Below are 13,176 nucleotides of genomic sequence, written 5' to 3'. Positions count from 1 at the left end.
ATCATAAGGAGGAGGAGGAAGAAGAAGAGAGAGAGAGAGAGAGAGAGAGAGAGAGAGAGAGAGAGAGAGAGAGAGAGAGCCGTACAAAAACAATTTGATAATTCAAACTTGAAAATACATTACATACACCAAACTAATAGAAGGAGAACAGGTCGCAGAGTCTGAATCTCATCCAATTTCTCCCAATTTTGGCTTCAATTCAATCTCGACCAAGGTCGAAGATGAATGCGTAGCTAGATCAAGATCGCGCCAACTTTGCTTTCTTGATACCAATTCCGGCGCCCCCCCAACTGCCCGGAATACCCGATTCCAACAGCTGGCCGCCATGAACGACTTCGAAGGCCTCTTGCCGCCCGATTACGGCTTCAAGCCCCAGGGCAAGTCGGCCCCAATGGCCGGCTCCAGAGCAACCTCCTCCTCCAACCCTAGATCCTCCTCCCGCGCCTCGGTCGGATCGTACGGAATCGACCCTGATTCTTTATTCGGCGCCAGGGGCAATCAGAAGTCCCAGGCTTTTGATGAATTCGGCGATATATTCAGGAAACCGGAGGCTCGCAAAGGGGGCAATTCGTCCGCCCACGCCGACTCGAGCCCGCCGGTTTTCGACAAGCCAGTCTATGATGACGATATATTCGATGGGGTCCCCGGGCTGAAGACCTCCAATAGTGTAAATTATGAGAACGTGTTTGCACCCAAGAAGGAGAGCGGCAGTGGCCGATTCGATGATCTTGTGGCCGGTCTAGGAAAGAAGGAAGATTATTCCAAGGGTAAGGGATCGAAGAATGCTGATTTCGATGACCTTTTACCTGGGTTCAGTGGAAGTAGCTCGTCTACTCAAAGGTAATTGGAAATGAGATTCTGCGCTTGTTCTGCTTCAAATGAGATTCTGTTCTCTTGCTGTATCTATTATTGCAAAATGCTATATTAAACTGCATTTCAGTTTAAACTGATACAAGGACCAAGGAATCGGAGGCAGTAATTTTTGTGCGGCATGAAATGTAGTTGAAAGGTTCAAGGTTAAAAATGCTGAAGGTATACTCGAGGATTTTTGAGAAGCTATCCATTCCTGACCCAGCAAGAAGTTGTATGGTTTTGTTTGACCTGGTGTGACTTTCTTCTTGCGAAGTCTCGTCTTTCGTTGAACAAGCACCTACTTCCTAAAACTTATTTAATGTGGGCATATATCTCGTCACTTTACATTCTCGTTTCCAAGTTTCGTTGATTTGGATATTTCAATAAAATGAACTAACTGCAGTGCTGCTTATTGGCAGGCTAGACATGATTTGAGTCTCATCCAATTCAACATTCTTGCTTACCATTTTGTTTACAGGCAAACAAAAGAGTCTGATTGGTCTTCAAGGCCTACCATGAATTCAAATAAAAAGATGGACGATCCCTTTGCAGGAGTAGGGTCTACTTCACCCCATGTCGCCTCATCTTCTGGGCTTTATACTGACCCATTAGAAGAAATTAGTAAGCTCAGTAATTCTGGAAGCGCAAGAAGCAATGAGCAGTCTGCTATGAATAAGGGATCAAATGATGATTTGGACCCCTTCGACAGTATCAGGAAATCTATGCCTTCCTTGTCAACCGAAAAGATTAATGGAGCTAAGGATGAGAGCCCTTTGAGGACCGATGGCAGCTCTGGTGATAGTAATAGATTTTCTGTTAGAAGTGCTGGCACTCACTCAAGGGGGACGACACATGTAGACAGAGCTCGTGAATCTCAATCGACATTTTTCAACATGCCTACATTCTCGAACAGTACTCGTCAATCTACCAGTCATTCTGCTTCCTACCCATCTCAAGAAAACGGGATTTCCACTGAAGCAAATATTCAGGCTGATGATGTGGGATCTTCTGATGAGGTGTGGCTTACTGTGTCAGAGATTCCGCTTTTCACTCAACCAACAAAAGCTCCGCCTCCTTCTAGGCCCCCTCCACCTCGACCAGTACGACCTTCAAAGACAGGGAGCAGTTCGTTTGGATCGAGAAATGGTAAATTTCCAAGTTCCAGTCAACAGTTTACAGGTTCAAAGCCAGTTCCTCCTGCAAATAGGAGTTCAGTTGCTTCATCCATTGATGAGCTTGAAGATTTTGCCAAGGGCAGGAGTCGAAATAATAATTCTGATGATCTTACAAATGGTCTTTCAACCGAGGAACTGGATATGCACTCTGATGCTGCAGCTTCAGCAGCAGCAATGAAGGAGGCAATGGAAAGAGCTGAAGCGAAGTTCAGGCATGCAAAGGAAATGAGGGAAAGAGAGAATTCAAGGGCTGCAAGAAGTAGAGAAAGTGTGCAGCTCGAAAAGGATGAGAGTGTGGAAGACATTTTCAGGGACAAACAAGAGAGGTTAGAGCGTGAGCAGTTGCAGAGAGAAAAGGATGAGGAAGAGAGGGAACGGAGGAGACTTGAGAAAGAGAGGGAAAGGGAGGAACAGGAAAGAGAACAGAGGAGAATTGAGAGGGAAAGGGCCCGTCAAGCTGTGGAGAGGGCCACAAGGGAAGCACGGGAGAGAGCGGCCGCTGAAGCCCTACTTAAAGCAGAAAGGGCTGCTGTTGGGAAGGCCCAAACTGACGCCCGTGAACGTGCTGAGAGGGCTGCTGTTCAGAGAGCCCAAGCTGAGGCCCGCGAGAGAGCGGCCAATGAGGCGAAGGAAAGAGCCGAGAGGGCTGCAGCTGAAGCGAGGGACAGGGAAATGCGTGAGAAGGCTGCAGAAGCAAGGGTGCGGGCAGAAAGAGCTGCAGTGGAGAGAGCTGCTGCAGAAGCTCGGGAAAGGGCTGCAAAGGAGGCCCGAGAAAAGGCTGCTGCAGCTGCAAGGGCAAGTCAACAGAAGAATGCAAATGATCTCGATTCCATTTTCAACATGGGTTCTCAGGCCCCGAGGCCTAGGGCAAGTGCATCGGTAAGCATCTGTTAAAATATTTTGAGTTGTTGATTGTTTCAGTTTCCATTCCTAAATGTCTGGAATATAAACTGCAGGACCCGGCATTCAATGGACAGTTCCAGACGAGGCAAGGGCATGCGGCAGCGAAAACATCTGCTACAGCAACATCGAACATAAAGAAAGCTGCTTCAACAGCAAATATTGTTGATGATCTTACCTCTATTTTTGGTGGTAATTGTTTTAGTTGAAATCCTTGTACTTTTGTGGTCTACATTTATTTTCATTTGCTATTTTTACTGATCATTTTGGAAACTTTCATTTCTCTCTCTGGGCAAAAGGTGCTGCACCGTCTGGAGAATTCCAGGAAGTTGAAGGTGAGACCGAGGAAAGACGAAGAGCCAGATTGGAACGCCATCAGAGGACTCAGGAGCGAGCTGTGAGTTTCTCTGTTCACAATTGGACGTACACATGCACGAACACAAATATATACACATATATAGTGTATATATGTTCCTTTTTGATTTCTCTAAATGGCTGGTACATCCTTTTCCTCCTACTTTATGTCTGTCCAAATTTTCTGTATAAGTAAAGCATATTTTTGTTTTATATAGGCAAAGGCACTAGCTGAGAAGAACCAGCGAGACCTTCAGACACAGAGGGAACAGGAAGAAAGACATGTAAGGAGCTTATTCATTTTGTTAGTGAAGATTAAGTATTATCAGTATATCAAACTGAGAGTAGATTTGGTATCATCATCCTCACTGTAGATGCCATTTCCTCATTGAACTGCTGAATGGTTATTCATCTCATTTGTGACTGTTTAACTGGTTTGCTAGTTTTGTTTTTGGATAAATAACTGGTTTGTTAGTTAAATATGCTGATTGTTATTGTATCCATCTTCCTGTCAGTATATCTTTCCGGCTAAGACCTGCAAGTATTATTTATTTTGACCTTAAACTTGTATATAATACTATTCTTATGTATTGCTTTCAGAGAATTGCGGAAACATTAGACATTGAGATAAAGCGTTGGGCAGCAGGCAAAGAGGGAAACTTGCGCGCTCTTCTCTCAACCTTGCAATATGTATGGTCACACTCTAGGCATCTCCTTTTGCTTCTCTTGTTATTCGCCTATGAAAAGACTTTTTTCTTTTCCTATGGGATAAGAGGTATGCCTTTGAGATCATTGTTACCTATTGTATACCTGAAGAAGTTAAAGATGAAACTATCTGATCAATATGATTGTTCCACTCACATTCTTGTGTTCCTTTCTGCAACTCCAACTGGTTTATTAAGAACGTTACTTGGGTCCAAGTCAAATTTATTGGCATTACTTCCTTCCTGTTGCTTTATCTGATTAGTTTTTCAAAATGGTTATAATGACTATCAGGTGCTCTGGCCTGAATGTGGTTGGCAACCTGTTTCTTTGACTGATCTGATAACCGGCGCAGCAGTTAAAAAAGTTTACAGAAAGGCGACTCTGTGCATACATCCCGATAAGGTGCAGCAGAAAGGTGCCAATCTTCAGCAGAAGTACATTGCTGAGAAGGTCTTTGACCTGCTTAAGGTACTATCACAAAATATTGGTTATAAATTTAAAATAAAATAAAAAAGGAAGGTTATAGATCAGTAATGGTGTGAAAAAGTAGGGGCTCTTGAATCCTTCTGTCGAGTTCATGACATGCTTTATATTGCTAACGTTGTTGGAGAAAAACTGCAGTGGATATGTTGTGAAAACATATATTGATGAACTTGCATCGTGTTCTGGCGGCAATTTTTGTTGTGGCGAAAATGGAGAAATCTAGAAATCTTCATCAAATAAACCTAGAAAACCTAGGTTGCTTGTGGAGTATATCCTTCTACATACGATTGAAACCTGTGTTCTCTTCTATCACAGGAAGCTTGGAACAAGTTCAATTCAGAAGAGCTCTTTTGAAATTTTTTTGGGGCATATAATAATACCTCCGCTTGGGCTACTTTATTTTGCTACCATTCCGATTTTTGGGGAGAGTTGTCCCTGTAAGGTGACAACGGTGAATGCTTACTCGGGATGTGATGAAACGCAACCTTCACCGGCGGCAGAAGATTTCTTCCATGCTTCTCCCTATATGGGGTTTTCTCACGACCTGCGTATTCTTTTGGGCTGTCGGTCGAAGGCGAATGACTCATCGAGCCAGTGCAGCTATCGAGTTCCGATTGTTATTCAGATCTTCACATTCCGAGTAAGGAGGGGCTCCCAGCTATTTTGCCACTGTTCTGTACCTTTGTTTGCTTGTGATATATATCTTCATTTATTATTTGAATATACATATATATGTATCCTCCTGTATTTGTTTTTGGAGGAAGACTTGAAGATCTGTTGTGATATATGATTGATTCCTAAGCAGATAAAAATTTCTGTTTTACTGCTGGATCTTCTTCTACCTCGTGTTGGTCTCTCATAGATTCACATTCTGGATGGATATCACAATTCATAACTACATTTCGAACTTAATGCCAGCTCTTATTTATTTGGTGTGAGGCCACATTGTGGTTCAGGAAGCAGTAGTTCTGCCCATGGTTCCGGGCCGTGCCATCAGTACAGCCAGAGCAACCTGTGTTAAATCTTGCCAACATTGGCATTCACTGCGACGATAAACGATCAAAAGAATAATTGTGTTAGGCTTGATAAATTGTTTACTTTCTACGAACTGCTTGTCTAAGGACTTGACGGTACGCATCTCTGTCATAGTCAATACTGCACATTATTTACTGATGCTTGGGTTAATTATAATCTCTGGAACGACGGAACCCGACTTCAATACAGAACGAGAAACAGCTTCACCTCCTCACACTTCTGGGATTTTGGGGAAAATAACAAGAATCTACAGCTTTTAAACCGAAAACGAACCCCTATCTGTGTTCAGTAGCTCATCTCGAACGGCTTATAAACCCTGAGATCAAGCATAACCCCAGCAACAGAGCCAGCAGCAGCCAACACCGAAACCATGAGGCATGCGATGCTGAGAAGCTCAAGGCACACCCAACTGAAGCTCCATCTTGGTATTTCCTTCTGTGTGATGTACATCTCGACTGGGTAGTATACGGTAAGGGGCCAGAACCCAAGCGCTCCGAGGATCCCTACTATGTCATTGAAAAACGGTAACAACATGGAGATCACGGTGGTGAGGATAACGAAAACAGTTCTCCACACGAGCTTGAAGATGTTGACGCTGTAGGGGCGGAGGAAGCCCGGGATCTGGAGTTTGAACTCCTTGGATAGGAGCTCATTGTCGGGCCACTTCTGGGCAGCCCATTTCTCCACGAAGGCGTAGATGGGCTGGCAGAAGACTTGGTAGGCCCCGACGAGGTGGACCACAATGGCGGCATTTGCAATGTCGAGGAGCCAGAACGGGTTGTAGAAACCGAAACCAGTGAGGAGATTTCCTGGGGCGTGGTCCCCAAAGGCTGCATAGCCCATGCACCCGCAGAGCATGTAGAAGACCGTTGTCGTTGTTGTACTGATTAAGGTTGCCTTCTTCATTGTCTTTGCCTCCGATGGTGGAGACCTGAGTGTGTCCTGCATTTGCAGAGATCTTGGAAAGCTCAAGGAGCTGTTTTCTGGAAAATATTCTGAAATAAGGACTTCCCGGGTCGTAAATGGGATGAAGCATGAATATATATGCATGTACCTGAATTTCGATGAGAATGAAAGAGAACGAGAAAGCGAAGGCGATATCTCCAAGAGCTTGGAAGCTCCTCCATATCTTCTGCGTTTGCCCGACACTCACAACGCTTATCCCCGTGAGACTACCTCGGAAATTTCCGGTGGCTGCTCATAAATTCATAGATCAGGAAAAAGAAATATTGGCAATTTTTCTACCTTTTTCCATTGGGGAGATTGACGCATACCTGCAACTTTGGCAATGCCAAGGGCAAGGCCCACCGAGGAGTAAGTGAAGGACATGATCGAGGCAACAATCGAGAGCCACCAGACTTGATCAAAGTCTGGGATCTGAGACAGCAGAGTCTCCACAAGCCCGAACATAATCATGTAGGGGTTGCTCGACATATGACATGGGTTCTTTCCCCCACTTTCATGGAAACAGTCGGACCGCTTAATCGCCCTACACCCAAACTCGGTGTTACAGCAAAAAATGGATGAACAAAAAAGACTTGCTTTTAGTTGCTGAGCTTTTTCCTTTTGAACTTACATCATACTTATGGAGGCTGCGATAGTGTAGCCGACCATAATCCCGAAGAGATTCAGGTACTGTATCAAACCGCATGTTGGGACATGAGCTCCACCTGTGATATACAATGGAAAGCATTAAGCGTTGTGATAAGTTGTCTACTACTTAGATGAAGAATGCGCTTTGTTTACCTACCGAGGATAGAACGAACTGAGTCCATGTAAGTATAGTTCCGTTTCCCGGAGACAGGATCGCCAGTTCGATAGCAGTCAGCGAGGATAACAGCTGTGTAGTAGCTCACTATGGCGAACAGGATCATCACTGACGGGCCGGCAATCCATCCTAGCTGGGCTATCGCCCACGCTAATGAGAGCACGCCCGACCCAATAATTGCGGTTATTATGTGGGCACTCGCGGTCCATATGGTCCCTAGATCGCAAATAAAAACGGACTCGTTAAGATGATTTTCTACAATCTCGAGATTTTACCTGAAAACTGGTGAAGAAAACGCTTAGCCTGGAAGCGAGTGCAGTGTTTAAAAGGGAAAAGAAACCCGAAAAATGAGAAACAATGATCATCCCATTCGAGTTAATTGTGTGAAACTCGATACGGAATGGGAATGAATCGACAGGCAGTAGTTGTACCAGTTCTTCTGATGCGACCATCATCGTCGAAGGGCTCGAACCTATTGGAGCTGCTCCCGTCGATGGAAATGCCATGAACATGGTCACCCATCTGCATTTCGAAAAAGCAGAGGGAGACAAGATCTCAATGAGTTCCTAAGAATCGGTAGTTGGCAAAAATAGAAGAGAATGATGCCAAATTTGACATTCGACCAAGAAAATCTATCAACTTAAGGGGCCTACGAGTGTCTCAGATATATCAGTAATATCTCGGACGCGGACACCGATGTTCAAAGAAATGTCGAAGGAAGAAATTACTGAAACATCAGAGATAAATAAATCTTACCAAACCTACAGAGAGAACAGAGAAGAGAGTAAGAAAGCGTATAAGGAGGAGGCCCAGGAGGAAGAATGGGAGAGTAGTTGGGGTATGGAGGGAAAAACCGGTATTTACAACGGTACCTGAACCGACAGGAATCCTTTCCCTTTCCCGCCCGGATTTTGATATAATTACGTTCACATCCCTGTAGTTTAGTTGAATTTGCGGTTCCGCCATTTTGAATTTTGATTTTTTTTTTCAGTGTGAACTTTAGTATTTGAAAACACAATTGAGTCTCGACTAATTCATAACAAGGATTTACACTTTGATTCACCCTAAAGGAAAAAAAGAACAATTTCTTTTTTCTGTAACTTTTTTTTGTTATCATGAGAATTCGCTTTGATTCCAAATATATTTGAAGCTTACATACCTATTAATCTATATATATATATATATATATATAATGGCAAGTAAACTTTACAAAATGGCATATTCACTTTAACTTAATCATTATGGGAAGGTGGGATCTTCTCATATTTTTTTACTTACGAAAAAAGAGTGATTAGAGAGTAAAGTTTGTTTGATTTAATTAATTAAGAGATTTTGAATTTTGCTAATGGGACCTTTTTTCCCCTTCAGTTACATTTGGTGCACCAGATCGAAAGAAATGGAATAGATATTCTATCATTTCCTTCATTTCTTTCTTTAGTGTCTTTTTTATGAGTTGGATGGAGTATTTCATTAGGATGATTTTTTTCTTCAACTTGATGGATTGATATTTCTTTCAAAAACTTTAAGAAATACTCATTCCACCATTTTAACTAGTTTTTATTTGAAGTACGATATATTTTTGTTGAGATTCACATATCTAAAAAATATGTGCAAATTGAAATATTAATAAGTAAGTTCTTATATATATATATATATATATTTAATTCATCCATATTTATAAGTTCAACTAGAAAAAAGATCATTTTTCCCTCAATATAAAATTATATTTCACTTTATATAACTCATTAGCATTTTTGCCCATACGATGCATGGATTATTGGTTAGAGTAGTTATATTTAGATAGATTTTTAAAAATATTAACATCATAATTGAAATGTTCATTAAGTTTTATATATTATTAAATTGAAACCATTCAAATATTAGTACATATAATAACAAATTAAGGATAATTTAAAATATATTATAATACCAAATATTAATGAAGAAAATGATATCAATTAAAAACATATTAAATTCTTAATATCAAATTCTAAATAATTGTAAGAGATGACTTCCATGTATTTTATAAAAAAAAGAAGTGTAAATCATCTATTGTCATAAATTATTCTTGCAACTTCGTACTTTTAAAAATAAATTTATTTTTTACTATTTCAAAAGTGTTTAATATTGAAACATGCTTATTGCATGTCAATGGAATTTTCTTTTAGTCATTAATTATGTCAAAAATTTCTTTTTATAGATATGCTATTTTGAGGAATTGTATTTTTTAAATAAATTTTGAGATTTTTTTAATCAAGAATGTGCTTATATAATAAAATTATATGCAGTTATTAATTTCATCCTAATTGTATATACATTTACAATTGTTTATTTACACATATACTTTTATGATCTCATACTATATAAAATTACATCTCCAGTCTTATTTATTACGTGTCATATAAATTTATATATATATATATATATATATATATATTCTGTTAATTTATATTCTATTCAGGCATAAAAAAAAGTGACTTTCTTTTCATTTCCTATTATCATGGATCTCACCTATAATCATAAGAAAATAATTAGTTTGTTCAACTTTACTTCTTTTCTCCTTCCTTTTTCTAATTTTTTCCGATCAATTAGCGCTCTCTTTATTAATACTGCTGAATAAGGAGCCCCGTTTTCTAATTTATTAACTGAACAAAATGAATAATTAAAAGAAAAAAGACAGGAAAAGCAAATCAAGGGCCATGCGCGTCTGTAAATAACACAATCAAAGATAGATTTGCTGTCATAATGATAAAAGAGACGATCCGCCAGAGGATTTTACTTTTCAAACACTCCTCAAATTGTGTCTGCTCGGCCCTCTCTCGCCGTTTGGTCCAGTCCCATGCTTTTCTTTCATCTTTTCCAATCTTCGACAGAGAAATAATAATAATAATAATAATAATAATAACCTAAAAGTGTCTAATTACAGGGATTTTATTGTCTTCTCGCAGTCCCACCAATATATAAACGCGATTCACATAAGAAATGTTACGTGTATATATATACAGATATATATATATATATATGTAATGTATGCATAAAGACAATCCATATAATTAATTGATATGAGCATGCAAGTGTAATTAATATATACAGGTTGCCCATCCCAATCCCAATAGGTGAATAAGTAAGTAACATGCATGCAAAGACTATAATTAGTTTTGCTCAACGGGAGAAGTGATATAATGTTCAATAATGTCGAAGCGTCTATATACCCATACACATCACTAATCAAATAAAGGGGAAATCGAGCGTATCCAAATGATATATAAATATCCCTATGATTCAACTTAATAAGGTCATGAAAAATGCAAACCTATCTCTTTCCATAGCTTAGAGAGGGAAGAAAATCTCCCTCTTCATTATCGATTGTCGCCGAAGAACGTGAACATTAGGAATAAGTTTTAGCTACCAAAAGCATATAATTTCTAGGAGGCAGCATTGAGAGGACGAATCTTGCACATATAAAGGGCTATTTATGCAGAACCCTTTTGCTACTCAACTTTGCTATAATTAATTAAACGTTATGAATTGGTTATTACGTACCTTCGTAGCTAGCTAGAATATGTTGCGCGCGTACGTCTTGTCTCTCTCTCTCTCTCTCTCTCTCTCTCTCTCTCCCCCTCTCTCAGAGGAGAAGAACCTAACCTTTAAAGAGCCCAAAGATATAAAGAAAGGAGCTGTGCTATGTCTAACTGAGATTGAGTGAGTGAGCGAATGAATGAGGAGTTCCTAATTTGCTGTGCAAAGTTGTGCTCATTGGGGAAGGCTTTAAATATGGTTGGGAAAGGGAAAACGGCACAGAAAAGGGGCCAAAGAGGTAGAGAGGGAAAAACAGTAGGGTTTGGTTCATTAATAATCATAATTAATTGTTTTCCAAAAGAAGACCAATATAACTATGAAGAGGTTGGTGGTGATGTGATATATATTTATTGTCCCTCTCTCTATCTCACGTGTACGGCCGCTCTCCATTCTTATTGAACAAAAGCATAAATGCTCCTCTTGAGGAGTCTCCCTCCCCTCCCTTCTTCTTTTATCCACGATCGATGAAAGAACCATTACGATATGCATTATAATACTCGAAAGTTCAAAGGGTCTCGACCTAATAGGAATTTAAGTTATATTTAGTATGCAAGAGTAGATGGAATGGAATGGAACGGAACGGAAGGAGTATTTTGACCTTCCATATAATATCTTATTTGGTAGCACTTATAAAAGTTGAAATGCTCATTCCATTGTAATGATTTTTTTTTAAAATCTTGATCAAATGCACGCTTTCTCAAAAAAAAGTTAAGGAATCTCCATTCCACTAATTCAATTAATTTTAATAACAAAATAAAATAAATGAATTTTTACATTGTTTAGGAGTAAAATGGGATAAATCCCACATCGGAAAAGAAAAGGAAAATCCATGGGTTAATATATGGCTTGGGTACCACCACTTATCAGCTTGAGCTTTTAAGTGGATATGAGCCTGAGCCCGTATAAGCCCAATGGAAATTTAATATGGTATCAGAGCGGGTTATGCTTCCGCATGCCTACGCGCGTATGCGCATGGACTCACACCACGCCAGGCCCAGTATGTCCGAGTGCAGCCAAGAGTGCGCCTCGTGTTAGTGTCCCCCCTCGCCCGAGCACGGAAGATGAGCCCGGCTCGAGGCCAATTGTTGAGGGCGGGTATTTAAGGGCACGTGACAACGTGTAGGCAGAAATAGACCACGCATTGCACGTGAGGGCGGGTGTTGAGGAGTAAAATGGGATAAATCCCACATAGGAAAAGAAAAGGAAAATCCATGGGTTAATATATGGCTTGGGTACCACCACTTATCAGCTTGAACTTTTAAGTGGATATGGGCCTGAGCCCGTATAAGCCCAATGAAAATTTAATAGACATCGTTATATTTAGAATATCATTATATTAAATATATATAATATTTTACTAATATTCCATCAAATTTCCTATATCAATCAAAAAATTATCGTTTTTCTCTCGATATCATTACATTTCATTCAATTAAAACCCATTCCATTTTGTAACCAAAAAAAAATCCATTTCTTTCAATTTTATTCCACCGTACCAAACGGGTAGATTAGATGTGAACTGTCAGACTCTCTATAGATCGGTCATCAAATAAGTAATTTGGCCAATATATATACCATTCAATTATTTGCATTACTTAACTTTAAGATAAACATAAACTATGGATATTAGCTAATGCAGTTTTTATTGGCTTTAGCCCTTTATTGTGCCAAAAATATAAAGGAATACCGTTCAATTCTATCCTCACGAAAAATGTACTTAAAATTCTACGCAATATATATATATATATATAATTTCCATAATATGTACAGTGCATATAATAAATACTCTTGGTTGTATATCACCCCGATAGACGGTGGCGTACGTCTTAAGGATTTTTCCGAAACGTATTGAAATGTATATATTAAAATGCTCAGTGTACTGGGAATAATTAAAAAGAAAACTTATGGGCTTTATATATGCATACAAATCCTTTCCCTGATTTTCCTGAGATTTCTTTATTTGGGTAAGGATTTTCCTGGGATTTATTATTATGCATAAAGTTCCATAGGAAAAGAAAAAGAAATTCTGGGGATGGGTCGTTAGTCTCTACTGTAAAGACAATGCCACCGCACATATTGCCACTATATTCATAAGAACTAGAATCGAATTCCTCTGACTTTGATTTCCAGATGATCAATGGAGAATTTCGGCTTTACTGGATAATAATTCAAATTAGTTTCCTCCAATCATACCATAGAAACACCACTGAAGTTTGCATTAATTCCTTCCTTTCGGACTAGTTAATTCATTATAAACTAGTCCTAGGACTATCGTCTACTCAATAAAATTTTTGGTTTTATTAAACATCAAACATGTCTTCAAAC

At 39.5% G+C, this 13,176-nt stretch overlaps 2 protein-coding genes across 4 annotated transcripts; one reads left to right on the top strand and one right to left on the bottom strand.

Annotated features, from left to right (window-relative positions):
• Positions 1-20: 20 nt before the first annotated feature.
• On the top strand, positions 21-5,310 carry LOC116210718 (auxilin-related protein 2-like). The gene is made up of 8 exons (XM_031544733.1): positions 21-840; positions 1,331-2,906; positions 2,984-3,119; positions 3,227-3,324; positions 3,500-3,565; positions 3,882-3,971; positions 4,278-4,454; positions 4,785-5,310. The coding sequence occupies exons 1-8, from the start codon at positions 326-328 to the stop codon at positions 4,821-4,823; spliced, it is 2,697 nt and encodes an 898-aa protein (XP_031400593.1). The 5' UTR covers positions 21-325; the 3' UTR covers positions 4,824-5,310.
• Positions 5,311-5,545: 235 nt separating this feature from the next.
• Positions 5,546-11,200, bottom strand: LOC116210719 (amino acid permease 4-like). 3 transcript variants are annotated; one of them, XM_031544736.1, is made up of 8 exons: positions 10,816-11,200; positions 10,052-10,136; positions 7,704-7,794; positions 7,255-7,488; positions 7,081-7,174; positions 6,779-6,993; positions 6,559-6,698; positions 5,546-6,446 (listed from the first exon to the last, which is right to left on the bottom strand). In XM_031544736.1, the coding sequence occupies exons 3-8, from the start codon at positions 7,792-7,794 to the stop codon at positions 5,790-5,792; spliced, it is 1,431 nt and encodes a 476-aa protein (XP_031400596.1). In that variant the 5' UTR covers positions 10,052-10,136; positions 10,816-11,200; the 3' UTR covers positions 5,546-5,789. The 3 variants fall into 3 exon arrangements, with proteins under 3 accessions (XP_031400596.1, XP_031400595.1, XP_031400594.1); XM_031544735.1 differs by lacking the exon at positions 10,052-10,136 and having other exon boundaries at positions 10,816-11,199; XM_031544734.1 differs by lacking the exons at positions 10,052-10,136; positions 10,816-11,200 and adding an exon at positions 8,029-8,253.
• Positions 11,201-13,176: the final 1,976 nt, after the last annotated feature.

This window comes from Punica granatum, chromosome 6, assembly GCF_007655135.1.
Source record: "Punica granatum isolate Tunisia-2019 chromosome 6, ASM765513v2, whole genome shotgun sequence".
In the NCBI taxonomy this organism is placed as follows: domain Eukaryota; kingdom Viridiplantae; phylum Streptophyta; class Magnoliopsida; order Myrtales; family Lythraceae; genus Punica; species Punica granatum.
This window is presented reverse-complemented; position numbering and strand designations above follow the sequence as displayed.